The following is a 27,487-nucleotide window of genomic DNA, read 5'->3' as shown; positions in this document are numbered from 1 at the left end:
CAGGCCAGGCTGAGGCGGCGTCCCACATCCCACAACTAGAAGGACGTGCAACTAAGATATACAACTGTGTACAGGGGGGTTTGGGGAGATAAAGCAGAAAAAAAAAAAAAGCATTTGGTAATCTGCCATGTTGTTCCTAATTGTACAACCCTTGCTGATCCAATGCACTCTCCAAGTCAATTTCTTCACATGCCCCTTCATAAATGCCTTGCCTGTTCTTGTGGAGACAGGAGGTATTTGGTGGGAAAATAATGCTTTGGAGTCAAACAAAAGATTATTAAAAAAAACAAAAACAGAATAGTAAATACACTATGAGTGTATCATGAAAATTCCTATAGAAGTGAAAGGTAATATTCAAAACATGAAAATTACAGTTGCATTGTAGAGTGGGATTAAGAAGTGAATATTGGTTCATTTAAACTTTTCCTGAAATTGACCTATTGTCTTTTCAACACACAACAAAAATGCTACTTTAACCTTTTAAAATTTTCTAAGTTTAACCACTATAGATGTTAACACTAATATTTTTACAAAGCTTTAGAAAATTGTATACAGACAGACGACTTTTAGTCTTCAGCTCAATGACTTATTTTTTTGGTTACCAAGATGCATTATCTGGGAGGAAAGACATTCTCTTCAATTATGAAATTAAGACCACACTTGAACTCACCTGCAAAACAGCACGAACTGATTTTACACTATCAAAACACGGAAACACGTAATTTACGTATGTCTCCTGGTCAGGATTTACTCCCATTTCATGCATTCCTTTGAGGATTTCAATTACACCTGTAAGATAAAATTTAGAAGCACAGAGATGAAGAACTTGAAATAAATTAACAAAAGATCAGCAAGTTCAGTTTATTTAACTTTCTAAAATTATAATGTACGAAAAGTACTTAGCATTTTGTTTGTCTAAAAGAGAAAGCAGAAAAGCAACAGAGCCGGGAAATAAGATGATAAACGAAAAAAATAAACTGCTCCTTTCTTCATCTCTCAATTCAGCAGTGAGTGCTAAGGAAATACCCTAGAAATTATAACGATAAGAAAGCTTAAAACAATTAAGCAATACGCCTAACATTTCTGGTACCCCAACTGAACAGAGATCATAAAAATCACTGTTGTTACAGAGCAATGATGGATCTACACAGTGAAACTTGACAAGAATAAATACTGTAGAGGGAAGACATTAGAGGAGTAGGGTGAGAGGAGACCCGTCAAAGACAAAAGTGGTTTGGTTTGGTTTTGTTTCATTTTGAAATGGTTACTGTTTTTTAAGCCACTAGGTTTGTTTTTTTTTTTAGGTATGCTTTTTGGTGAGGAAGATTGGCCCTGAGCTACATCTGTTGCCAATCTTCCTCTTCCCCCCGGCCCCCCTCAAAGCCCTGGTACATAGCAGTATAACCTAGTTGTAAGTCATTCTAGATCTTCTATGTGGGATGCCACTACTGCATGGCTTGATGAGCAGTGTGTAGGTCCCCACTCAGGATCAGATCGGCAAACCTTAGGACACCAAAGTGGAACATGTGAACTTAACCACTTGGCCACAGGGCTGACCCCCAAAAGCGTTAAGTTAAGCACTTATGTAAAAAATGTCCTAATTGTTACTAACTTCTGATTTCATACTTCATACACAAGAATAAAAAACAGAGAACAATTGATTCTAATAAATTACTGTCTCATTATATTTAGAACTATAAAAATCTATTAAGTTGTTTGTTCCCTCTCTTCTTCCATTCATAAGAATTTTTTATTAACTTCTTAAAAGGACATTTCATATTTTCCAAAGCTACAGTTAGCTTGGAAAGGTAACAGTCAGTTACCTTTATATCAGATCAATTAATTCTAGAAAATTGTCAAACGACTCAGGTGTTAGGCAAAGGCTGCAGTTTAATAAAAGAAAGGACTCACTTATTTTCCTCTTTACAACTTACTTCTTTAGCCTCATTACTTTCACATTAAAACTTCCTCTAAAAGTCCCTGTTGTTGCCCAATGATATGATCTACAGAAAAATCACATTTCTATACATTTGTTATGTAATGCACTCTAGTACAAAAACTGGACTGTAAATTCCCACTGAGTACAGCAACATATAGGCAAGTCTGACCACATTATGAATATCTGCACATTTCTTTTAGATAAGATTCAGATTACGGATCAAAATATTTTAAATTTAAACAGTTCATTATATTTCAAATTACCTACTATCTTCAAAATCTTAGATGTTTAGATGTATTTTTCAAGATGTAAAAATAATAGAGCAAAAAAACCCAAAGGACAAAGCATTGTAAGTAAGAGCTTACTTATAAATTTAGGAGACCACGCATGTAGAGTTAGTCCATGCAACATAAACACAAGCATAACAATACTTGTAAGCAAAATTCAGAACTATTCCTCTAACAATTCACTGGGAATTAGTACTAATAACCTTTGTAACTACCACAAAAAATGGCAAATCACACTGTGTTCTTCTTCATATGCAAAGATTACTAAGCACTAGAGAGGAGGACAAAGCTAGCTGCTTTTCAATTACATGTAATAGACCCGTGCTGATCTAATGTCTTTTCTGACCAATAACGATTGCTTACATGACCATGGTTTAAAGTAAATAGCTAGATTTCTGGTAAGACACTCAGTGAAATGACAAAACAAAATCAGGCTTTGGAGTTTAAAGAGACTTGCTCTCCACCCTGGTTCTGGCACTTAACAGCAGTGTAAACCTAAGCAAGTTACTTCACTTTCTGAGCCATAATTTCTTAGTTTACACACTAGGAATGGCAACGTGCCAGGAACTGTGCCTTCCAGACACTTTAACACATAACACTTGGCTTAATCCTTCTAACAATCATCCACAGATTAAGCAAGGCAATATATGTGCCAAGGCACTCAATGAATGGAACAGTTTTCTGAGGTCAGAAAGAGTCCATGCCTATTGAATGGATGGAAGTAAGTACTACAAATTGTAAATATTACCCACACGTATGGAATAAATTCTTGTGGTCTAGATCTAGAGAAAGATTGAGGGCAACAGGAAAAACAGAACCTGCTCAACAAAATGAATCCCAGCATCACAACTTAGTTCAGATCAGTATATCAAGCTCTTTACTAACAAGGTCTTCAGCTCACTCTATCAGGGGAGTGTACTTCTGTATGTAAATAAAGCTGGAAATGCCGTTAGAAGTCAAATAATCTTTATTTTAACAGAAGTGTTACAGTAAGTGATTTCTTCAAGATCAAGAGCATAACTTGAATTAAAAAATCATGTCTCCTAATTGCTGGCAGGTGCTTATAACACCTCAAAACTGCAAAAACCTACACCTTTTCCTAGAATCAGAAGAACACGGGATTCAGTCCTTACTCTGCCACCAAAAAGGGTGACCCTTAGCGGTTCCTTGTCTGTAATATAGGAACAATGACAGTAAAATTCCCTACTTACCTCTCAGGGTGGTCATTAAAATTAAAGGAACAAAATAAGTGTGAAACCCTAAAAATATTAATTACATGTTAATAGTAACAATAATGATTTAATTTTTTTAGCTGTCTTGAAATACTCTAATAATAATTAAAATTTCCTTAGATGACACAGAGTAAATGTAGCATAATGAAGTAACTATATATTTGATTTTCTAATGTCAGAAAATAGGTCAACAAATTGATTACAGATAGAAGATTCTTACTGCTGCACAATACACTTCCCCCACCATCTATGTCTCAAATACATTTTATTCTCTTAATTTTTCATTTTCCAATAATGTTTATCGGGGAGGAGTGCATTCTGCTCATTTAGAAGATCTGTGTTGCCAGTATTCTTAACTTATGTATCTTTCTAACTGAAACTAAAGCAGGGTTCAGAAACCCAGGGTTCATACGCTCTGCTGGGAAAAGCTCCGTCACTCCCTCAGGCATTCTGAGGGAGAATACAAAGATACTTGCTTCAAAAACTATAGTCAGATGGGAAGAGAGAAACACTTATCAATAAGGAGAAAAAAGGCGACTGCTCTGGCATATCTATATATATCTTCCTAAAAGATACAATTCATATTTCCTTTTAAGATAAGAAAAGATTAAAATAACCATATATCAACTTAGATAAACATGGATCCTAAACCTCTGAACTTAGAAAATCTAAACTAAGACTAAATGATCTAATAACAATATTCCAGATGTAGTCATGAGAAAGTTTATGAATCTAGTGGAAAGTCTCCATTCACAAAGTTTTATAAGAATTAAAACAGTTAGGGGCCAGCCCTGTGGCCGAGTTCGTTGAGTTCACATGTTCCACTTCAGTGGCCCAGGGTCTCAGTGGTTCGGATTGTGGGCGCGGACCTAGCACCACTCAGCAAGCCATGCTGAGGCGGCGTCCCACATAGCACAAGCAGAAGGACCGGCAACTAGAATATACAACTACGTACTGGGAGCTTTGGGGAGAAGAAGTTAGAAAAAAAAGAGATTGGCAAACGATGTTAGCTCAGGTGCCAATCTTAAAAAAGAAAAAGAAAAAAGAACTAAAACAGTTAAGACTGTTGGAAAAGATATATGGTTTACCCGAACAACTTTCACCAGCTATGACTGTTTACTCCACACGATTTTAGACTCTACCCAGAGGACTCACTTTATTAGAAGACAATTTCTAACTTTTTGACAAGTACCCTCTCTTCAACTACTTCACTCAACTGATGTTCAGGCTTTCATATCAGCCCTTCCTTATTTATTTTATCCTTTCCATATTCTTTTCTTTTTTTTTTTGAGGACGATTAAGCCCTGAGCTAACTAATGCCAGTCCTCCTCTTTTTTTTTTTTTTTTGGTGAGGAAGCCTGGCCCTGAGCTAACATCTGTGCCCATCTTCCTCTACGTTATATGTGGGCCGCCTACCACAGCACAGTGTGCCGAGCAGTGCCATGTCCGCACCTGGGATCCGAACCGGCGAACCCCGGGCTGCCAAGAAGGGGAACGTGTGCACTTAACCACTGCGCCACCGGGCCAGCCCCATGTTCTTATTTTTATGTTTTCTAAATATACCAAGGGATGTAGATCCTCAATCATTCTTAGTTATTTCCGCTCATTTAGGCCAACTTGCTAAAATTCTAAGTGGTAACTTTTCCATTTGTGCCACAGAGGAAAATAGTAGTAAGATGAGCCATGAGGAAGTCATTATATGAATCTTTTGTAGAGGATGGTGATGGCTAAATTTGCAAGCAGAAAAATTCTAGACTTCAATAAAATTTGATCATCTTTTTGTTGAAAACTCTTGGTTCAGTTTGATAACTTTCTTTGATTTCTTAAAGGGTTTTACTTATTCCTTACGAAACACTCCTCTATATCCTCCATTATTTTCTTCTTTCTACCAGTTTATACATGACTTTCCCCGGACAAAGAAGAAGTTCACTGCACTAATAAGAATGTTACTTTCTTACCTTACACTAAAGAAACTATAAAAAATGGACACAGCCATTTCCCTGTTACATGAAGGAAGAGTGTAGAAAAGATTCTTTTCAGGACCCCCTGCAGGCAAAGGAGAAACTAGTTTTTTTTTTTTTTGCTGGAAAGATTCGCCCTGAGCTAATATCTGTTGCCAATCTTCCTCTTTTTTTTTTTCTCCCCAAAGTCCCAGGACTTAAGTTGTATATTCTAGTTGCAAGTCCTTCTAGTTCTTCTCTGTGAGCTGCCACCACAGCATGGCTACTGACAGACGAATGGTGTGGTTCCACATCTGGGCACTGAACCTGGGCCGCCAAAGCAGAGCACCCTGAACTTTGAAAACTAGGCACTCGGGGCTGGCTCAAGAAAGTAGTTTTTAAAAACAATAAAACTACTGACAATATCTTACACTCTCAAGTTACCTTTCTCAGCTTTTGTATTTTTCCAGTTAAAACCTTCATTGATTAAAAAATTGGGCACCACTTTTTAAAATGTCATTAACGCAAAAACTGGTACCATAATTTTTAACCAACAGCTAAGAATTTTTATAAAACAAATACAGCATATACTTACAAATGTCTAGTATGGAAGTATTACGGTATTAAAAAAGAGTATCTAAAATAGGAGGACAGAAATCCTCAGTTCTAATCCCAGCACTATTTACAGCTAGATGTGGAACGTAAGGTCAGTCACTGAATCTCCCTGTGGCTCTCAGTTCCTTCATTAATATAATGTGAGCTTTCAACAAGGCACCTTTGAAAACTAAATTCTAAGACTGTAAGAAGAGATGATTCACGATAGAACCCACTTTTCTACAGTCTGAGCTACAACTATAGAAAGAAGTTACCTGAATTCTTTTATGTTTACTAAGTTGTAAAAATGTGGGAACCAAGTCAAGTCTAGATACAATGATAAGGTTGAAAGCAAATTTACCTGATGAACAAACAAACATTTCAACAGGGGTACCACAAGTATTTTCATATCTGTGTAAAGGTGGACAATATTAATACACTCAAAGATTTTCATGGAACAGTATAAACTTTCTGTGGTTCAGAAATACTGGGTTAAAGGTTACTTCTTGGAGCTTTCAGAACTGGAGGATATACAAAGAGTTAATCAACAAGCACACTGTTTTCACAAAGATTTTTCTGAAAAGGATTTAGAGACTTTTATAGCCAGAAACAATTAGGGAATACTTGTTTCACTATTTCCTTTAAACCAGAAGACGGCTATATATTTAAAATAAAATTGCAATATGAAAGTCTGCTAAAAGCACTTTTTTTTGTTGTTCGTGCATTTTGTTTGTCACCCAATGTCATACTAACAACTCTGCATCTCATTCTAAAGCACATTATACTGCAAGATAAAGTGAAAAAGACCATTTTTTGTTTCCCCAAGGGGGAAGTACTTCTGTTAAAAGCATCTTTTTATGAGACTACTCTTTCTGAATTACCAATAATGCAAACCAAAGAATTAGATACTGTACTCTAAAATTTAATATTTGTTCAATTCTTATTCATATCCTATAGACATCCCATGTGTACAAGGGAAAAGTAAGCTAAATGCTTAAACGTACTTAAGAACCTGAAAGATTGAACATTTCTATCCTTCAATCAGCAGGCTGTCAGGTCATGAGTACTCACTTTGCAATAAAAGTTTCCCTGTCTTTCCTATTATTATAACTCAGCTCAGTTAAGAAGAAAGAGACGGTCCACAAAGAAAATGGCCTGATTATATAGAACTTTATCTTTAATAAGGCTAGACAAACTAATTTCAAACACTACACGTAAAATCAAGAATTAATGAGTTTTTTTAAAAACAAAACTAATAAACTGTTAAAACTACACTCACAAGTTTGAATATCAAGATCAGAGATGAATTAAAAATGAAATTAACGAAATTAAGATGAAAGAAATCAATTACATTTTTCTTTAAATGCTTACCTAATACTTTACTATGATTTAAATCAATTCTATTTTCTGAGAAGATCTAATATTCAGGAATAAGTATGCTTTCCAAAAGAATTCAATTAGATATCTGTAGAAACTGTAACACTGAATCTCTGAACCAAGACAAATCTGTAAAAGGTAAAATCGAACCTTGAACATTTTTCTCCTTCTGATATCCAACTAGCAACGGCCAAAAATAATGAGTTCTGACAGGAAAACCTTCTTCCTTCAGTGCGTTCATTAGAGCTTTTGCCAAATCTGAAAGAGATATCATAAAGTATTACAAAGCTACCTCAGCAAAACTCATTTGTGTCGGTTAATTATGAAAATACAGTACCGGGTTTATTGGCCAGTAAAGCACACTGAAGTGTGAACTGCAAAGCAGAGGTGTGCATCTGAGCATCCTTCAGCTTCTTACAGTAGTGCTTCAGCTTCTCCACAGGCTGGGAAAAAAAGGCACCACGTCAGCTGGATCTGCAAATATACCATTTGATCTCCTGCAAATATTCTACCACTTCTGAGATGGAAAGTTTGAACCTCTCATCCTTTCTACCCAATAATCTTGCAACACAAAAACAAAGTTTTCATGTTTATAACTGGTCTTAACTTCATAATATGTTCTTATATTTCGAAAAATCTTATTTCACTGCCTATTACACAGTCTAAAAAGTAAAAACAGACAGCATACCGTATCCATAGTCACACAGTGTCGTAAAAAAAAACTGCCAAAGTCATTCAGACCGTCTTCCCTTGATATAGGACATGCTAATAAAATCTGCAATGCTGTATCTTCCAATTTTTCAGTGACTAAAAGCAAAATGAGATTCATTGCATCTGGGAAGAAAACAAAGACATCTTTTGTTACTGAACTGAACAATATTTACACTGCAACCAACATGAATGACAAACTCAGAAACTGCAAACACCACAAGGACGCATCTGCCTACATAGCAATGAGACACTTCCAAATCGAAACACTCCCATGTGTCCGTCAGCTCAAGCTTTTCCAGCTTATTAAGCCGACATTAAAAGAGTCCTATGTTCATCTACCACAATCCCCTATTGTTAGAGAGACAAACTATTTCCATCACGTAAGAATAGTAACTCCACTTTTTAGAAAAATCATGAAAATAAATTTTTTAAAACTACCTGGAATATATCTTCTTTCATATGTAATTTTTTCCAAAATTTCTGAGACATATTGAGGATACCCAGCTTTACTGAAGCTAAAGATAATTTGAAATAAATCACGGTCCATAAGATAAAGATCAGACTTCTCCACCTTCTCCAGAGTCTACAGACAGTTCCAGAAAGTAGAAGAACAAGTTAGAAACCAGTGTTTATTTATTAAAAACAAATAAATTAAAATATCAAGATTAAAAAAGTTAGGAACACATACCATCTCAAGTTTTAGGACTTCTTTTACAAAACAGAAAATATTCTATTTCAACAATAACTGTTACATCAACATCAAGGTACCAAACTATAGTAAGAATTTTCCTTTGATACTATTGTCTATAAGATTTATCTTTAAAAACAGGTATAGGGGCCAGCTCCGTGGCCGAGTGGTTAAGTTTGTGTGCTTCGCCTCGGCAGCCCAGGGTTTTGCTGGTTTGGATCCTGGGCGTGGACCTAGCACCACTCATCAAGCCATGCTAAGGCGGCATCCCACACACCACAACTAGAAGGACCCACAACTAAAATACACAACTATGTACTGGGGGCCTTGGGGAGAAGCAGGAAAAAAAATAAATAGAGGAAGATGAGCACAGATGTTAGCTCAGGGCCAATCTTCCTCGGCAAAAGGAGGAGGATTGGCAGTGGATGTTAGTTTAGGGTTAATCTTGCCCCCCCTCCAAAAATAAAACAAATTAAAAAATAAAAAAAATTAAAATAACATAAAAACAGACATAAACTACACTTTTCTGCTTCACGCAAAACATAAGTTCATACAAATGATTTTAAAGTATGTTTATTTACATACCTGCTTAACATGGTCAATGTCACCCTTCTCAGCATATGCATTCAATAATGCTAGGTACGTATCTGGACCAGGCTCAATTCCAGCCTCTTTCATCACTGTTAGAATATTTTCTGCATTCTCCATATCTCTGTAAGTTAATTCAAAGAATACAAAACAGATTAGTATAACACTTCCAAATACAATGTTATCATTCAATCTAAAATGTATTACCCTATGTTTATCGAAATTAAAAAACTCTTATGTACCATTTAGAATCATAACATCAGAAAAAGATAAATACATATTAAACTGGTTATAGGTTTCTGAAATAATAAAGGTCATAAACATCTCAAATTTTTACAGATAACCATTCCAAAAGAGAGATCAGATTGTATAATAATTACACAGACATTGAATAACGTGCCCTCTTTCACTAAGGATGTTATGACCCAAATTTACCTTTTTAAGGAAGAATAATATTTAGTAAATTATTCTTCAAAAATAAAAATATTTGCCAAGGCACCAGCACAGCAGTTAATTAACTTTACAAAGTCAGTTACTTTAGATTAGGCCCAATTTTAAAATTGAAAATTTTCAAATAAAAGTTTTATGAAACAGATAAGTTTAAGTGTAAGTTACTCAAAACTTTGCATGTTCGACCTCATGTACTCAAGATTTTTTTTGAGGGGGTACACAAAAAGAGTTTAAGAATTTTCTACAATAACTTTCTATAATTTAAACTTCACTTGAAAACAAAACCTTAGGTTGAACATTACCCAGCTCTTGCATGCCCTGTAACAAGGGCACTGAACACTGCCTCTGTGACTGGGAGATCCTTAGTCTTCATAAAGCCAAGAATCTTACTGCAATAAAAGAGAAACGAAGAAACTCCTTGGAAAGATACTTCAAAAATACCTTCTACCACACATACACACAAAATCTCACTCCCTCATATTATAGCAACAGTCTTAAAGTACTCTTTTTCAAACTAGGCAATTATTAAAAATCTCACTATTTCATCTATACCAGCAATTAACCTTTAAAAAGTATAAAGTTTAATAAGCTTCATTTAGTTAAAAATGAGACTGTACATTTCAATTTATCCCTTACTTCCTAAACCCTCCATCCAAAAGTAGCAATAAATTTTACACAAGCAGTGAAATGTCACAACTGATTTTATATGAATCAGTGAGATAAAGAGAATATTACCAGTTTCATAAATGAACAGTTTAAATGGCTAAGAACATTTCCTTTAGGAAATATTAATAATACAAAAAGTAAAGCCAGCTTTATACCTCAACAATTTTAAACCTCTGCTCCAGTAAATCAAATTTTTAATTAAAACAACAATTTTCACCTATCTTTCCCCCTTACCTAATTTTATATTTTATCTAAGTCTTATTACCAAATTTGCTAGAGCAAAACACTTCTGAAGTCATTTCCCTTACTAAGAAGAAACTTCTTAGGTGTACAAGACTTACAAATTTGTTTGCTTAAACACACATTTATGGAGCTCCATACCTGGCACCTTCAATGTCTCCTACATTACAATAAGCAGCAATCAACCTCTGGTATGTCACCTGTTAATGAAATGAGCCAGTTTATATTTTTCCAATGATATTTTTTTCTGGGTAAAAAAAAGTGACATGACCAATACATATTTACAACAGCAACTACCTACTCGATTTGGTTGAATGTTTGCTTCCTCCATTTTTGCCAGGAAGTCAGTTGGTGAAAATTTATATTCATTTTGAAGGTAGACTTTAAGTAAAGCATTATAGTGACTTACATCATACACAGTACCTACAAATGAGATTTAAATCAAATTTTTAGAAAAGCACTTAAAATCATATCCATTATCATAGCTAAAATATGTGCACTTAAATTGAGCAAACACACAAAAAGGGTAAAATGATCACTTCAGCGTTTCACCCCATCCTTAGATCTATCTCTATAAAAGTCTGGTCAGAAAAGAGCAAGCTAAGCATATAAGACAGTAATTACCGAATTACAGTACAGTTATAAGTAACTGCCTATTCAGATATTAATGTCTCTTACTTATGAAGCAGAGTATTCCCTTCCCATTAGAAAATGCTGACAATACCCTTGTATTTAAAGTGACTGAAAGATTTTTCTATGTAAAGCAGTCCTTGCCACAGTACAGACACACTAAGATGCCCAGATTGTGACTGAGGTTGTTTTATAGAGGTAGGACTGCACTGGCAATTTTGCTTATTTACTAACCAGGCTACTCAAAGACTTTATTTGAAGGCTCCATTTCCATGCTATTTCCACTTGCTAAACCACCACTTCTAGTCTGCTATTGTTTATTACCTGTATTCCAAGGCCCTTTGTTTTCTTTCAGCGTCCACCCAGCCTAAGGCCACATCAATTAAGGTTACTATTCAGTCTTGCTCTATTCCACTCATGACTTGGTCATTTTATCAATCCAGTGCTAAACATGTTTTACTAAATTATGATGAACTAATTTTCATATCTTTATTCAAGTGCCCGTGGCCACACAAGCCTGTGATCAGTATCTGGTGTCAGTTTGAGATTCTAGGCAGCTGAGACCTATTCTACTAAATTAATTTTGTTTTTATCTTAGTAGAGATGTAGAGTGCTTACTATGTTTCAGGCACTGTGCTAGATGCTATGCACACAGAGGCTCAGTTTCTTTCCACAAACAGCCTTGAGGCAGGTTCTATCATCCCCATCTTACAGATGAGGAAAACTGACTGTTGCACTTGTCCAAGGCCACACAGCTAGTAAGTGACCACAGATCTGAATGCAGGTGGTGTGCCTTAAGCGCCTAATCTCTTAACCATTGTAACACTTTATACAGGGCCTGATAGGGAACCATGTGCAATTCAACATCTGCAATGTGATGATTATGCAACAAGGTTACCATAGAGTGTCTGAAAGCTTCTTTTAAAAAATCATTACCTCAAGCTGAACTCGAACAATGGTTGGCTTTAGCTCTAAGGCTGAAGGAAACAATATTCTATAATTTTGTAAAGGCATTCACTCTAGTTTGTTGGAGAAGCTGAGGAAACTACTCAAAACCCAGAAAAGTAACATCTATTCTAGCTTTTCATACAAATTTCAGTCAAGATCAATGTTCAACATAACTCTACTGGGTTTCATTTCTTTATTTCTGTCACACTGGCATAGTTCTATGACAACAAAAATGTTTCTGTGAACTTCAGTAAAAATTTTTATCCTCATAGTTACTATTATGTCTGTTAATTTCATAGGTCATTTCTTGAAAAAGAGAATTTTTTTAAAAATACATATTGTATCTTTTGTAGTATGAATTAAGAACATCTAGAACTGTCTAAAATTCAAATTAAAAACTCAAAACTTAGAGACATAATCTTAAAAGATCCTACTTTAATAATCAAAAGCTAACAACAGCATTTCCTTATGTATCTTACCATATACCCTTATACTTTCAATAACAATTTCTCACGTCTCTGGCTCTGCTGTCTGTAACTTTTAATGTTTTGACAGTATGTTCTTGTTCAAACTCTGGATAAGAATTTTGTACATTATCATCCACTTGCATTTATCTTATACTTATTTTGTTCAAACTTGAAGGGATATTCTAAAATATTCCTATTTTGTACAAAAGCCAGGTTTCCTGCCTAGATCAGAGCTCACTCTTTCATTGGTATAATTTGGATAATTATTCCCTCCTCCATGTATCACACTGTGCTTTCTCACAAGATTCATTGCCATTTTTCTGTCATCTCGCAGAGCTTTAAAAATTATTTCTAGTTATACTAATTAGTTTGGCATTTTACTGTGCAAGAAAAACGTGATGTCATCTAAAAACTTAAAGATGTCACTATATGGTCCCCCTTATCAAGATCATAGTATATGACTATATTAAATATGGACCTGTCCTAATACCAATACTTAAAAACACATTTGCACCTTTTTGTTCAGAGTTGTCTTTATCCCTACCTTTGTCTCTAAATCAGAGTGCTACTGATTAAGGTTTTTTTCAATCCCAAATAAATTATTTTAACAGCATTTTATAAGAAAGTGTTTTCTAAAACACTTTTCCAAAGTAATTTAATCACTTTGTAAATTAACTTATCTTTTTCAAAATGTGATAATTCTCTTAGAGAACTTTTCCTTTTAAGTTAGATTCAACTGACTGCCCCCAAGAAGTGGAACTGGGCTGGGGATCATAGGGTGAAGCCTTGAACTATAAACTTTACTGAACCTTTTGAATTTTGAACGATGTTAAGATATTTACTATTTAATGGAGTAAAATTTAAATTAAAAAAAAAAATCAAGTTAAATTTGCCTGACCATCTTCTACCATTTGAATTAATACTACTTTAGTACTCAACATGTGCAAAATGCTGAAAAGTTCACGGGAAAGATTCAAAGATGATTAAGATACAATCATGAGCCTCCAAGAGAAGAATATCTATCAACACAGGTACACAATTCTAATACAAAGCAACTGATGGTAACACCAAGGGAATACGAGAGACAATAGTCTGGAGTGGAGATAAAACTCCAGAATGCAGGGATCTAAACCATGGCTTGAAAAACACGTGAAAGAGCGAGAAACAAAGGACATTGCAGACAAGATGAACAATATGAACAAAAATAGTTAAGGAGACTTAGATATTACCATAGTGTGGCCAAAGAAGTACAGCAGAGAAACTCTGTTTTTAAGGACTTAGCACATGGCAAAACTGAGATGACAGTCCACCACTTCCAACATTCCCCCCTCCAGTCCAGATGTCTCAATTCCAGTCTCAAATCTGTCAAGAGCTCATTCTGTAACTTTGGACATGTTACCTAAGCTAAAACATTTCTTACAACTTTACAAGTCTGTGAATAAGAGTCACGCTGGCAACCTAGCAGGCTTCTGGCAATATTAATTCAGTATTTATCAAGTGTCATATGTACAAAGCCTTGTGCTCTGGCAAAGAGGAAAACAAAGAAGTTATGGATTCTACCCTCACTAAGGATAAACATGGAATATTTAAAGGAAAATATGTTTGTGAGCAATTGTAATATAATAGACTATAATACATGTCTATCTTTCATTGAGGTGTTGACTGCTGTGTAAAGGCTTTTATGGATTTTAGAACATAAACTTCTCAAAAGTATTTCTCCCAGTTCAAATGTCCTTTTTAATTACATGACTTAATGACATACATTTCCAGCTTTTATAAAGTCAATTCTTTTTTTTTTTAAAGATTTTATTTTTTCCTTTTTCTCCCCAAAGCCCCCCGGTACATAGTTGTGTATTCTTCGTTGTGGGTTCTTCTAGTTGTGGCATGTGGGACGCTGCCTCAGCGTGGTCTGATGAGCAGTGCCATGTCCGCGCCCAGGAATCGAACTAACGAAACACTGGGCCGCCTGATACGGAGTGCGCGAACTTAACCACTCGGCCACGGGGCCAGCCCCCATAAAGTCAGTTCTTTATCTTCACTTTTCTGCTGCTTTTACACTTAGAAAACCCTTTTCTATTCTGAAATCCAATATTTATCTCTATTTTTTTAAATTTAGAAAAAATGAAAGTCATCAAAATTAATTCTACATAAATTAAAAACTGTACAATGAAGCTATCTTTATTCTACACTTTATATAGGTCTACAGATTTCTTGAAAGATAGTCTTAGATACTTTATGTAATTGTGCTATACTTAACTGGATCCTTTCATCCATTTTATTTTCTAACTAGGAAAAGTTATGGATTCTTTAACATTTAATATGTCCAACTACTTAACTGTAAGCTGATTTACTGGGATTTTAAAGGTAAATAATCACATCGCCTAAAAAATAATTTCTAAGTATTTGTTTCACATCTTATTTCACTGCCATTATACATGAAACTAGTTGCTAGCTTTAGATTTTAACATGTTAAAGAAGCATCCTTCTATTTTTTATTAGGATTTTTTAAAATCAGGAATAAACACTAGATTTTATCAAATAGTCTTATTTTTTGAACAGGTGCTACATTCATATGGTTCAAAACTGAAAAAGCATAAAATGGTATAAAGTAAAAATTGTATCCAGTTTTCATCACTCTTCCAGAAATATTTTAATATTGTATGCATATATACAGATTGTTTCTTCAAAACGGTAGCATACTATATTGTTCTGCACTTTAACTTTTATTTATATTTTGGAGAATATCCTCCATTAGTGTACGACTGAGCTCAAGCTCCTTCATTTTTTAACAGTTGCACAGTATTCCATTTTATGTACAATCCATAATTTATTCGTCCAATCCCCTAGTGAGGAACATCAGAGTCAGTTCCAGTGTCTTTGGACAACAGTGTCTTCTGTTACAAACAAACCGCAATGAAGAATATCCTTTTGCATATGTGAGCATATCTGTATCTAAATTCTAACAAAGCAACAGCTTGGTCAATGGTGTATGCATTTACAACTTTGACAGACCAAATGCCTTCCTATTTTGTTCTTTTTCTTTTTAATTTACCATAAAAGTAATACTTGTCATGAAAATTATTCTTAATGCCCCTAGATGTCACTATAATTCACCAAATCATATTACAAAAAAATTACAAATCAAGTAGTCCTTCCATAAATTTGAATTATAGCATTTATGTAAAGAAACTCTTTTTTACTAAAAGTGTCTACACCTTTTATACACAACATATATTCAAAGAATCATACCCAATTTCTGAAGTTTGTCCCATATCCTATGGGCAAATTCTGTTCTCTCTGAGAGCTTTAGTTCAGGCAACAAAGAACCACAGCTGCGCAGTAGAAGCAAGGCTTGATTACCACCCGGGCTACCTATGAAAAAAGGTGAATGGATAACGTTTAAAATAGTACCAATATCATACAGATAAATATAAAAACTTAAACTGAAATCTGTAAATATTCAAACATCTCCCATTTCACTAAAGATAATACAGTACTGGGAGTCCCTGTAAACTAGAAAAATCCTATCCTAATCCACAAGTATCATTTACGATGTCACTAAAAGTTACAAATTTTTACTCTTCTTTCTTAAGAAGCTAGGGTTATGAATCCATGTAATCTGCAAGTCTCTATAGAATACAAAAATACAAAGAACCTAATTTATAAGCAGTTTACTGCAATTCAAAGACTACCCTTCTCAGTATCTCAAGAAAAACAGTACAAATCAGTATAACTAAAACCCATGAATATGAAATTTAGGTTTATAATCAGTTACCAAAAAAACATCAACTTCCTTCTCCCTTTATCCATGACCTTTATCTACACGTCCCTGAAAGCTGACTTTAAAATAAAACAAAAATAAAAATAAACCACTTATTGCATGATTCCATGTATATGAAGTATCCTGAATAAGCAAATCTACAAGGACAGAAAGTACACTAGTGGTTGCCTAAGGCTGAAAGGGATGGGGGTTCTGGAGCTGAGGCTAGCATGTGGAGGTTACTTTTTGGGGTGACGAAAGTGTTCTAAAATTGACTGTAGTGACAGCTGTACAACTCTGAATAAATCAAACAGAGAAAATGATAAAACAGTCTTTAAATGCACTTAATTTTAACTGATACCTCTTTGGTGTTCTTCATCATTAGATTCTAAAGCTTCTTAGCATGACTGAAATCCAGGCATGGGCTTTAAGTAGCTGATGAATGCTCTGAAACTATCTGCAAAATTACATGTGTGTTTGCACGTGGGCTTTGAGGGGTGGGGGCAGTATAGGACTTACAAGCTTCCAGCAGATTATCAAAGTTGCACAAGTGACTCAAATAGATTTTAATAGCTAAGTGAAAATGAAAGGGAAATAATGATTATCAGTCTTTCTAGAAATTTGCCATATGTGATCATCTTAGGGAAAGCTGACACTACACAATGAAAGATAAGAAAAACTAATATCTTTCAATTTACCACTGAAAGTGACTGTTTTATAAACTGTGGAAAGCAAAGACATTTTTTGTTTGCTGATTTTGAAATAAATATCTGAAACAATGTTTTAGTTACACAGAACTTTGCCCTGATGAATTGGAAAGAAAGACCACAATCATAACATAAAATCAGGAAGGATGGAAAGAACAAAATTAAAAGTAGCAAATAACACACTCTACAATGAGTTTGCCCCCAAACAAGTACTTATGAAGCTCAACTTTCTGAAGAGAACACTTTGAAATACCTGAGTGGCAGGTGTTATCAAAGACTTTCTGTAGAAGAGTCTTTGGGATGCGGCCAGTTCTTCTGACAGAATTATCTAGTCTCATTAAAGCCCAATCAAATTGACTGGCATTCCTTCTATGTGAAGAAGTGGGCTCCTCTTGAAGATAATTCTTTTTTTCAGCAGCAATGGCATACAGCCTGGCCTGGCTCAGTAGCCCTCTATAAAATGAAACACAATTAGTAATAAACTAAGTCAACTACTATCCATATAGGTCACCTTTTTGAGCAAAATTTATACAAAGTTTTTTTATTAGTTACTAAATACACAAATTCATAGTGCAATAGCAAAAATGCTCAGAAGTATAAATTGGCAGGAAAGAAAGTTTTGACTTTTGCTTTAAGTAAAACCACATGCACACATGCAAATTGTATGCAAAGTAAATCTCTTGAATAATTGTTGGACAGTACCTTGATAACCTTCCACATGGAATGATTTCAAGTTAAGACACTAAGACAGTGTGTTTTTAAGTGTTTTTTTGATCTCCCTTAACCAAAACCAGGTTCATGAAGGAAAATGAAGCAGTTTATGCTACAAAGCTCTTCTCACCTCTATAAATGAGACAAGAGACTAAAACATATCTAAAATTTTGATAACTACTTTCCAATGTTTTCTAGGTAAGCTCATTACGAATTTAAAAGATCAATGTCCACGTTAAAATCATGCAGTTTTTTAAAGGATCACTCAGGACAAAAGAATTTCCCATCTGTCCAAAAGAAACAGATGTTAAAAAAAAATATGATGTTAAAACAGATGTTAAAAAGAGATAATGTTTCAGTTCTCAATTCATATCTGCTTTTCATCTGTCAAAATGCTAGTTACATACTTTTCTAATTACTTTAACAACTGCAACCATCAAAAATAAAACTAAATTTCTGGTGTTACATATCATTAATTTTCAGGAAGTCAAAAGAAAAAATGTTCACAAATTAGGTAAGGTCAGACTAGTACATGTATATTTATAAAGAGCAAACAACCTTTAAACCATTCAATATTTTAACTATAGAGTCTAACATGCAAGCCAAATGCTCTAAAGCATGAAGTCAGAGGTTTTCCATGTTGTAGACATACAGATTGTACCTGATTTACAAATATCAGACTTAAAAATAACCCTTATGTGTGAAGGAAACCCTGTCATAAATCTCTGAATTGAATCTAAACTTTCTTTGCATTCAAATATCACTTACACAAAATTTCTAATTTGCAGAGATTTACATATTTACTCCAAAATATCTTAAACTTTCCAATAGCAGCCAGTAAGTATAACTAAGTAATATACACTAAGCATATATTAACTAAGTATAATGTAAAAATACTCTACTTATTAATCCAGGAATGCCTTTAGGATGACAATCACATTTTCTGGCACACGCACATTTTTACCTCAGCCAATTACCAAATCAAATATTTACATAGTAGTGAGTTTAAAAATGAAACTGTTGGTTTCCTGTCCTATGTTATTAACCTGGAAAACCAGTCACAAATTGAATGATTAAGTATGTGATGTTACATTAAAGAAAGCTACACCATTAAGTTTCACCATAAGGTTATATAAAACACAGAGGCAGAAACTGATACTAGACTAGATAGTCTACCACCGTAATCTGGGACAAATTACAACCACTCCGGCCATCAATGATGCCACCTATGCAAGTAAATAGATTGAAAAACAAAAGAAAACATCAGGATACCAACGAAATAAGACAATGTCTTATCTTTATGAACCTAATGACAGCATGTTGTAGATGGCTAATTGATTAAAGTTTGTTAAATAAACTGAATTAATCAACTGCTAGATTACTACCTAAAACCACAGACGATATACTCCTACATACAATTATCCCTTATTTTCAAAGGTTTTCTCTGGCTATTTATCTGGCTACTGGATCAGCTGTTACTAAATTATGCCCTTGTTAGTCAGGCAAACACAAAACAATATTATTTTAAATCATCCAAAACAATGTGTCAAGTCCAGGTTAGTATACAATAATATTGTTCAACAACAAAGGTCACTTAACAGAGAGATTTCAAAATCATAGTGAAGTACATCTGCCAAAGTTTTTTACAAAACCCAAATCTGATAAACTGTGAAAGACCATAAAAATAAAGCCTTTGCGGCTTAATATCCATAATATATAAAGAACTCTCACAACTCAACAACAAAACATCAAACAACCCAATCAAAAAATGGGCTGGAGACATGAACAGACATTTCTCCAAAGAAGATATACTGATGGCCAATAGGCACATGAAAAGATGCTCATCATCGCTGATCATCAGGGAAATGCAAATCAAAACTCCACTAAGATATCACCTTACACCCGTTAGAATGACAAAAATATCTAAAACTAATAGTAACAAATGTTGGAGAGGTTGCAGAGAAAAAGGAACCCTCATACACTCCTGGTGGGAATGCAAACTGGTGCAGCCACTATGGAAAACAGTATGGAGATTCCTCAAAAAATTAAAAATAGAACTACCATACGATCCAGCCATCCCACTACTGGGTATTTATCCAAAGAGCTTGAAGTCAGCAATCCCAAAAGTCCTATGCACCCCAATGTTTATTGCAGCACTGTTTACAATAGCCAAGACGTGGAAGCAACCTAAGTGTCCAGCAACAGACGAATGGATAAAGAAGATGTGGTACATATATACAATGGAATACTACTCAGCTGCAAAACAGAACAAAATCATTCCATTTGCAGTAACATGGATGGACCTTGAGGGAATTATGTTAAGTGAAATAAGCCAGCAAGAGAAGGACAATCTGTGTATGACTCCACTCATATGAGGAATTTAAAATTATGGACTAAGAACAGTTTAGTGGATACCAGGGGAAAGGTGGGGTGGGGGGTGGGCACAAAGGGTGAAATGGTGCACCTACAACATGACTGACAAACATTAATGTACAACTGAAATTTCACAAGATTGTAACCTATCAATAACTCAATAAAAAAAATAAAAATAAAAATAAAGCCTTTGCTAAAATGCAGTTTTAAAACGTAAGATCAGGGGCCGGGCCAGTGGCACAGTGGTTAAGTTTGCACATTCTGCTTCGGGGGCCCGGGGTTCACCAGTTCGGATCCCGGGTGCAGACCTACACACTGCTCGTCAATCCATGCTGTGGCAGGCATCCCATATATAAAGTAGAGGAAGATGGGCACGGATGTTAGCTCAGGGCCAGTTTTCCTCAGCAAAAAGAGGAGGACTGGTGTCAGATGTTAGCTCAGGGCTAATCTTCCTCAAAAAAAAAAAGTAAGATCAAACAAACAAACATATTTCAGGCAGAAGACAGATGTTAATAAAGCAGCACAACATTCTAAACATTCTACAGCTAATTTTTCCTACAAATAAATCTTCAAGGTAGCCAAGTCTCCTTCACATAAGTGTGCTTGGCCTTAATTACAGTTAGGTTGAAATATGAATTCACTATACAATAAATGGGGGTGAGGAAGTGTTACATATTTAATTAAAGGATTCTTCACTCTTCAAAAGGATTCACCAAGTGCTTCCCTAAGTGACGGTTCTTTCTACATTTATTATTTGGCCCAGAATTTTTCTTAAATTCACTTGAACACACACTGAAGGAACAAGAATTTCATAGCCTGGAATAATAGATAAGTTGTGACAGAAAGGAAAGAAAAGAACAAGTCCAGGGCTTAAGGTGGGTCCATACAAGGCTAGCTCCTACCCATCTTGCACCAGCTGGAATGTACTGCCTCCAAATTCTGATGACCAACTCTGATGTAACCACATAAGGGAAAATTTTATTATCTCATCAAAGCGTCATAAATGGCTCCTTTACATTTTTGAGTTAAACGTCTCAGGCTCCCTCCTGAGACTCCATAATCACCACTAATATTCAGGTTACCCATGAATTTTCTCTGGCATTTATTTGTTTTTCTGCTGTTTTTTTTAAACTGGTGATGACGGTTTTTAACTCTTTAGTACAAAAAATAACGATTTTAAAGTTGAGTGTTCATATTTCAAAATGGTACAAGGACCTGACTATCATAAGCAGGCTTCCATGGGACTCTCCTTTTAAGCTTGTACTTTTTAATTAACATTTTACTGTTTGAAGGCATTTTTAGGTTTACAGAAAAATTATCCAGAAAGTACAGAGTTTCCATACACCCTCTTCCCCCCCACTCAGTTATTATAAGCCAATTTAGCATCACTTTGGAGCCATCAGAGTTTAAAGGAGGATACAGATACACAGTAAATAGGTGTAATCAGTCGTTAATGTTTATTATGCATTTAGTAATACATGCTAGGTAACGGAAAACAATCCTGATTTCACAGATAAGAAAACTAAAGCAAAGTGCCCAAAGTCATAATAAAAGCTAGATAATGACAGGCTGACAGGGCCAGGATTTTTACTCAGCCAGTCTCATTCTGAAATGAGTTCAACATGGCGGAAGGGCATCAAGGAAACCAATCTGGCTGAAACAGGGGATTCACACTGGAAAGTGGTAAAAATTAAACCTAGGCAGAGAAGGTGAGACTGAGAATGGAATGCGTCCAAAGGCTGCTAAGTAAGGGATTTGGATTTTATGACAGGCTTATAAAATATAAGACTGAGTTCCAGAAAGCTGCTTTCTCAGCCTATTTTGTTGTACCATTCTGCAGGCAACAGGGATCTCAAACTTTCATATTCTCACCAATCCCTTATTTTAACTATTCCACTTGAGTTTTCTTTAGCCTGCTGATATGATTGATTACAATGATTGATTTTCAAATGCTGAGCCAGCCTTGCACACCTGGAATAAACCCAACTTGGTCACTGTACATAATTTTTTATACATTTTATACATATACCGATTCCACTTAAGTTTTAACATGTTAAAAATTCAAAACGATAATGACTCCTCCTAAAAATGGTTGGTACTCCTTTCAAATTTCTCCCTTGCTACCAACCACACCACTACATTGTTCCTTCAAGCACGAAATCTTAGGGTAATTATTTTATTGCTCAATCCCTCTCACCTTTCAAACCCCATTTATCGAGTCTTCAAATATCTCTTTATTTCTCAGTTCTTTGCTCAATCCAGAACACACGGATTTTTCCAACAAAACCCTAATTAGTTTTTCAGACTTCAGCTTTTTTTTTTTTTTTGAGGAAGATTAGCCCTGAGCTAACATCTGCTGCCAATCCTCCTCTTTTTGCTGAGGAAGGCTGGCCCTGAGCTAACATCTGTGCCCATCTTCCTCTACTTTATATGGGGTACGCCTGCCACAGCATGGCTTGATGAGTAGTGCGTAGGTGTGCACCCGGGATCTGAACGGGCGAACCCCAGGCCAACGAAGCGGAACATGTGAACTTGACCGTTGCGCCACTGGGCTGGCCCCTAAGCTTCAGCTTTTCTTCAAACAACTGCCAGATCATTCATCCCCAAAAGCATCTTCATGTCGTTCTCTCTTTAAGATCCTATACAGTCATGTGTCGCTTTAACAATGGGGATACATTCTGAGAAGCACTGTCAGGTGATTCCACCACTGTGCAAATGTCATAGAGTGTGCTTACACAAACCTAGATGATATAGCCTACTATCTACGTAGGCTATATGGTATAGCCACTGCTCCTAGGCTACAAACCCATACAGCATGTTACTGTACTGAATACTGTAGGCAACTGTAACATGACAGTATTTGTACATCTAAACATAGAACAGGTACAGTAAAACAACAGTATAACAAGTAAAAAATGGTCCACCTGTATAGGGCACTTATCCTGAACGGAGCTTGCAGGACTGGAAGTTGCTCTGGGAGAGTCAGTGAGTGAGTAGTGAGTGAATATGAAGGCCTAGGACATCACTGTACACTACGGTAGACTTTACAAACACTGTACAGTTAGGCTACACTAAATTTATAAAAATATATATTTTAATTTTTTTCAAGTTTGACTCTTTTTAAATAACACTTAGCTTAAAACACACATTATACAGCTGTACAAAAATATTTTCTTTCTTTATATCCTTATTCTATAAGGTTTTTTTTTTTTTTACTTTTTAAACTTTTTTTGTTAAAAACTAAGAAATAAACACACACATTAGTCCAGGCCTGGGGCCGGCCCCGTGACCAAGTGGTTAAGTTCGCACGCTCCGCTTCGGTGGCCCACGGTTTCACGGGTTCCGATGCCCGATGTGGACGTGGCACTGCTCATCAGGCCATGCTGAGGTGGTGTCCCACACAGCACAACTAGAGGCACTCACAACTAGAATACACAACTTTGTACTGGGGGTCTTTGGGGAGAAGCAGGAAAGAAAAAGAAAGGTTGGCAGCAGATGTTAGCTCAGTTGCCAATCTTTAGGGGAAAAAGAAAAAAAAAAGCCTAGGCCATACAGGGTCAGGATCATCGAAAGCAGTGTCCTCCACCTCCACATCTTGTCCCACTGGAAGGTCTTCAGGGCCTTCTCCTATGATAGCTGGTGTGGAGCTACCATCTCCTATGATAACAATGGCTTCTTCTGGAATACCTCCTGAAGGGCCTGCCTGAGGTTCTTCTCGAGGAGGTGTCACTCTTTTCAGAAATATGTCTATGGGGGGTTTGCTTGGTTAGTTTCTTTTTTTCATCATAGACTTGCTTGTAAGCAGATAATATGCCATGAACATTCCTCTCTATTAATGAAAACCTTTCGGTGTTGGGGTCCATGGTTTCAAACTTTTTAAGAAGCTTGCTGAGGTCTGTAAAAGCTTCTGCTAAATGCTTTACTGTGAATATTCTGGGAGGTTCTTTTCTTCTGCAGTTTCCTTTTCTCTTGCCTCTTCTTCAGCTATGCATTCCTGTTCCAGTTCTAACAACTTCTCATTAGTCAATTCCTCTAGGAATCCTCTAGGAGCTCCTCAATGTCATCCTCATCCACACCCAGCTGAAAGCTATAATCTTGTGGGACCATTGTCATTCTCGTGGTCCACTGTTGACCAAAGTGTCATTATGCAGCACATGACTAACTGTTCTTTACTTTTATCACAATGAACCTAAGTAATTTCATTAATTCAAAAAATATTTATTGAGCACCTTCTATGTATAAGGCACTGTGCTAGGACCAGCCCTTCTACTCATCTAGTGAGTAAACTTGATAATTAAACTTAAAAAAAAAAAGAGTTGTGTTAAGTACTATGAAAGAAGCAAGGGACTCTGATGAAAGAACAATAGCAGGATTCTACTATGAACAAAATGTTCAAGGAAGATCACACTCACAGAGCAGTCATATAGACAGCATGGGGTGAGCATTCCAAGGAAAGTAGAACAGTCAGCAGGCCAAGTGAGTGAGCAACAGATGGCATGAGGATGGAGAGGAAGACTAGGCTAGATCATGAAGGACTGTGAAGGTAAGAGTCTGGATTTTATTCTAGGTAAAGATTTTATTCCAGGTACAGAATTGTATCAGAACCCTACCGAAGGCTTATAGGGAGGGGTTGTGGCATGATCTATTTCTGTTTTGAAAAGATCAGTCTAGCTGCTGAGTGGAGAATAAATTAGAGGGCAGCAAGAACTAAAACAGAGATAGCATTTAGGAAGCTGTTGCAATAGTCCAGGTGAGAGACTAACGGAAGCTTAGACCAGAGTGGGCAGTGGAGGGGAAAGACATACATATCACCAAGGCCCCCAGCTCATTTAACTGCAAATTCTAGCCACCAAGTCCCACCAATACAATTTGTTAATTCTCACTTGCATGTAATAAGAAAATTTCACGTAAAAGTGCCCGAGAGAGGGGCTTACTTCATCCCCTGTATATTTTCAACCCTATTATGCATCATTTTCAAAAACACTCAATAACACAATCTTAGAAAGAAAAACAGGAATGCAGTTGTTTCCCAAAATATCACACTTCTGCTAGGCAAAATGATTTTAGGTAGCATTTACACAGATTTTCCCTTTCAGTAGATATTTTAATAAATATTTAAAAATAACTATCACATCAAGTTTTTTATTAGCATTCTTAAGATAAAATTAAGTTATAAAAAATGTTAGTTTAAACCTAAAACCAAAGTAAAGAAAAATATTAACTATAAATAATAGTTTAGGGGCCAGCCCGGTGGTACAGTGGTTAAGTTCGCATGTTCCACTTCTTGGTGGCCCAGGGTTTGCTGGTTCGGATCCTGGGTGCGGACATGGCACCGCTTGGCAAAAGCCATGCTGTGGTAGGTGTCCCACGTATAAAGTAGAGGAAGGTGGGCATGGATGTTAGCTCAGGGCCAGTCTTCCTCAGCAAAAAGAGGAGGACTGGCAGTAGTTAGCTCAGGGCTAATCTTCCTTAAAATAAATAAAAATTTAAAAAATTAAAAATTAAAAAAAAACCCAGAATTTTAGACTAAAAAAGCTACTTACAACCCTTCTACACAGATAATAGTCTCCTGGCTTGAAACACCAATGTCCTTCCTTTCCACCTATCCAGATGCCCTCTCCATTCAAAGGTATGTCTCCTTTGTCTCAGCAACGACAGGAAGTGAGGGAGAGTCAGTTAACCTGGATGCATCGAGCAAGGTACTCTTCAGAATCTATGAAGTGAGAGTGGAATGAACTAGATTATTCCAAAGATTCCTTCCACAGTTTACATTCTGAGATCTTATCATGTGCTTACTAACTTGTGACAGTTTTTAATTCCTAAATTTATAATGAATCAGGTATTGCCTTTTTAAACAATGTTTTTATGTCCGTAAGTAATCCCTTCAGCACCTAAAACACAACATCCTCCAAACATTCAACTGGGAATCACAGTATCTGCAGCCGAATCCCAACTGGAGATCCTGGATAAACTACTTCACCCTTAAGCCTCGGTTTCCTAAGGTGTAATATCCACGCACAGAAGATGAAATGTACATGTGACGTATTCATACAGTTTGAAAACAGTGAAGATCTAAACTAAAAGTACTAGTGTTTATCCTAATCTCCAAATCTGTTCTTCCTAATTCTGCTAACACTCTCACCAATCTCCTGTCTTCTCTCAAGAAGAAAAGGAAGTATCTTTCTTCAGTTTTGCACCACCTAGTTGAAGCCCTATTAGCCCTAATCTGTATTATCAGTGTCGTTCCTACCTTGTCTGTCCATCGCCTGCCTCCATCTCTCCTATAGTTTATGTCAACTTTGTCAAGACCTGTACCTCTCAAAAGCCTCCAAAGGCTTCCAACCATCAAACGACCAAATTTCTAACCAACTCTGGCAGCTTCAAGGAATCAACTGGCATTTGCAGCATCATCTTCCACCACGTCCCACCCCACACAGCCACACACAGATAAAAGTACAGTCTCCAAGTCTCTTCATGCTCTTCTCTTCCTCTGAACACTCTAACCACTCATTCTCATGAGTCCTCTTAAACTCAAGAGATCTCCTAAGACAAACATGATTGCTCTTCTCTCTCAAACAGCACAGTATTATATTCCTCTTATGGACAGCACATAAACACTCGTTGCACATGTGCCCGTCACAGCCCTCTGTGATTGATAAACTTATACACACAGGAAGCAGAGGCTGAATGACAATCCCAAAGGATGCCGACAGACTCGATATTTAAGAAGATTTTTTTTTTAATGACAAAGGCAAACAAAGGAAAGCCTTCTTTTCTTCCAGCTTTAGAAGGAGAAGTCACATCATTCTGCCATAGGGCGATATGTGATCTTCACCTTTAAGCCAATCATCAATCTAGATCCACTTCCAAAATGATTTGGCTCAAAGCTTCTTGCTTATCTGAAGCACGCAAGCATTATTCTAAAAACTCTCACAAGCAGTATATACACAGTGGCCAGCCTGGTGGCACAGTGGTTCAGTTTGCACGTTCCACTTCTTGGTGGCCCAGGGTTTGCCGATTCGGATCCCAGGTGCGGACATGGCACCGCTTGGCAAGCCATGCTGTGGTAGGTATCCCACGTATAAAGTAGAGAAAGATGGGCATGGATGTTAGCTCAGGGCCAGTCTTCCTCAGGAAAGAGAGGGGGATTGGCAGCAGTTAGCTCAGGGGTAATCTTCC

At 36.2% G+C, this 27,487-nt stretch overlaps 1 protein-coding gene across 1 annotated transcript in view; it reads right to left on the bottom strand.

Moving 5' to 3' along the window:
• LRPPRC (leucine rich pentatricopeptide repeat containing) overlaps positions 1–27,487 on the bottom strand; it is a 107,910-nt gene that overhangs the window by 75,506 nt on the left and 4,917 nt on the right. The window contains exons 2-12 of the mRNA XM_005600023.4: positions 17,478–17,677; positions 16,007–16,129; positions 11,014–11,135; positions 10,854–10,912; positions 10,109–10,195; positions 9,354–9,480; positions 8,519–8,663; positions 8,058–8,203; positions 7,707–7,812; positions 7,520–7,627; positions 671–789 (exon numbers count right to left, since the gene is read on the bottom strand). Of these exons, the coding sequence (XP_005600080.1) occupies positions 671–789; positions 7,520–7,627; positions 7,707–7,812; positions 8,058–8,203; positions 8,519–8,663; positions 9,354–9,480; positions 10,109–10,195; positions 10,854–10,912; positions 11,014–11,135; positions 16,007–16,129; positions 17,478–17,677 (1,342 nt within the window). The remainder of the gene's footprint in view (positions 1–670; positions 790–7,519; positions 7,628–7,706; positions 7,813–8,057; positions 8,204–8,518; positions 8,664–9,353; positions 9,481–10,108; positions 10,196–10,853; positions 10,913–11,013; positions 11,136–16,006; positions 16,130–17,477; positions 17,678–27,487) is intronic.

Source organism: Equus caballus, chromosome 15 (assembly GCF_041296265.1).
Source record: "Equus caballus isolate H_3958 breed thoroughbred chromosome 15, TB-T2T, whole genome shotgun sequence".
NCBI classification, from domain to species: Eukaryota; Metazoa; Chordata; class Mammalia; order Perissodactyla; family Equidae; genus Equus; species Equus caballus.
This window is presented reverse-complemented; position numbering and strand designations above follow the sequence as displayed.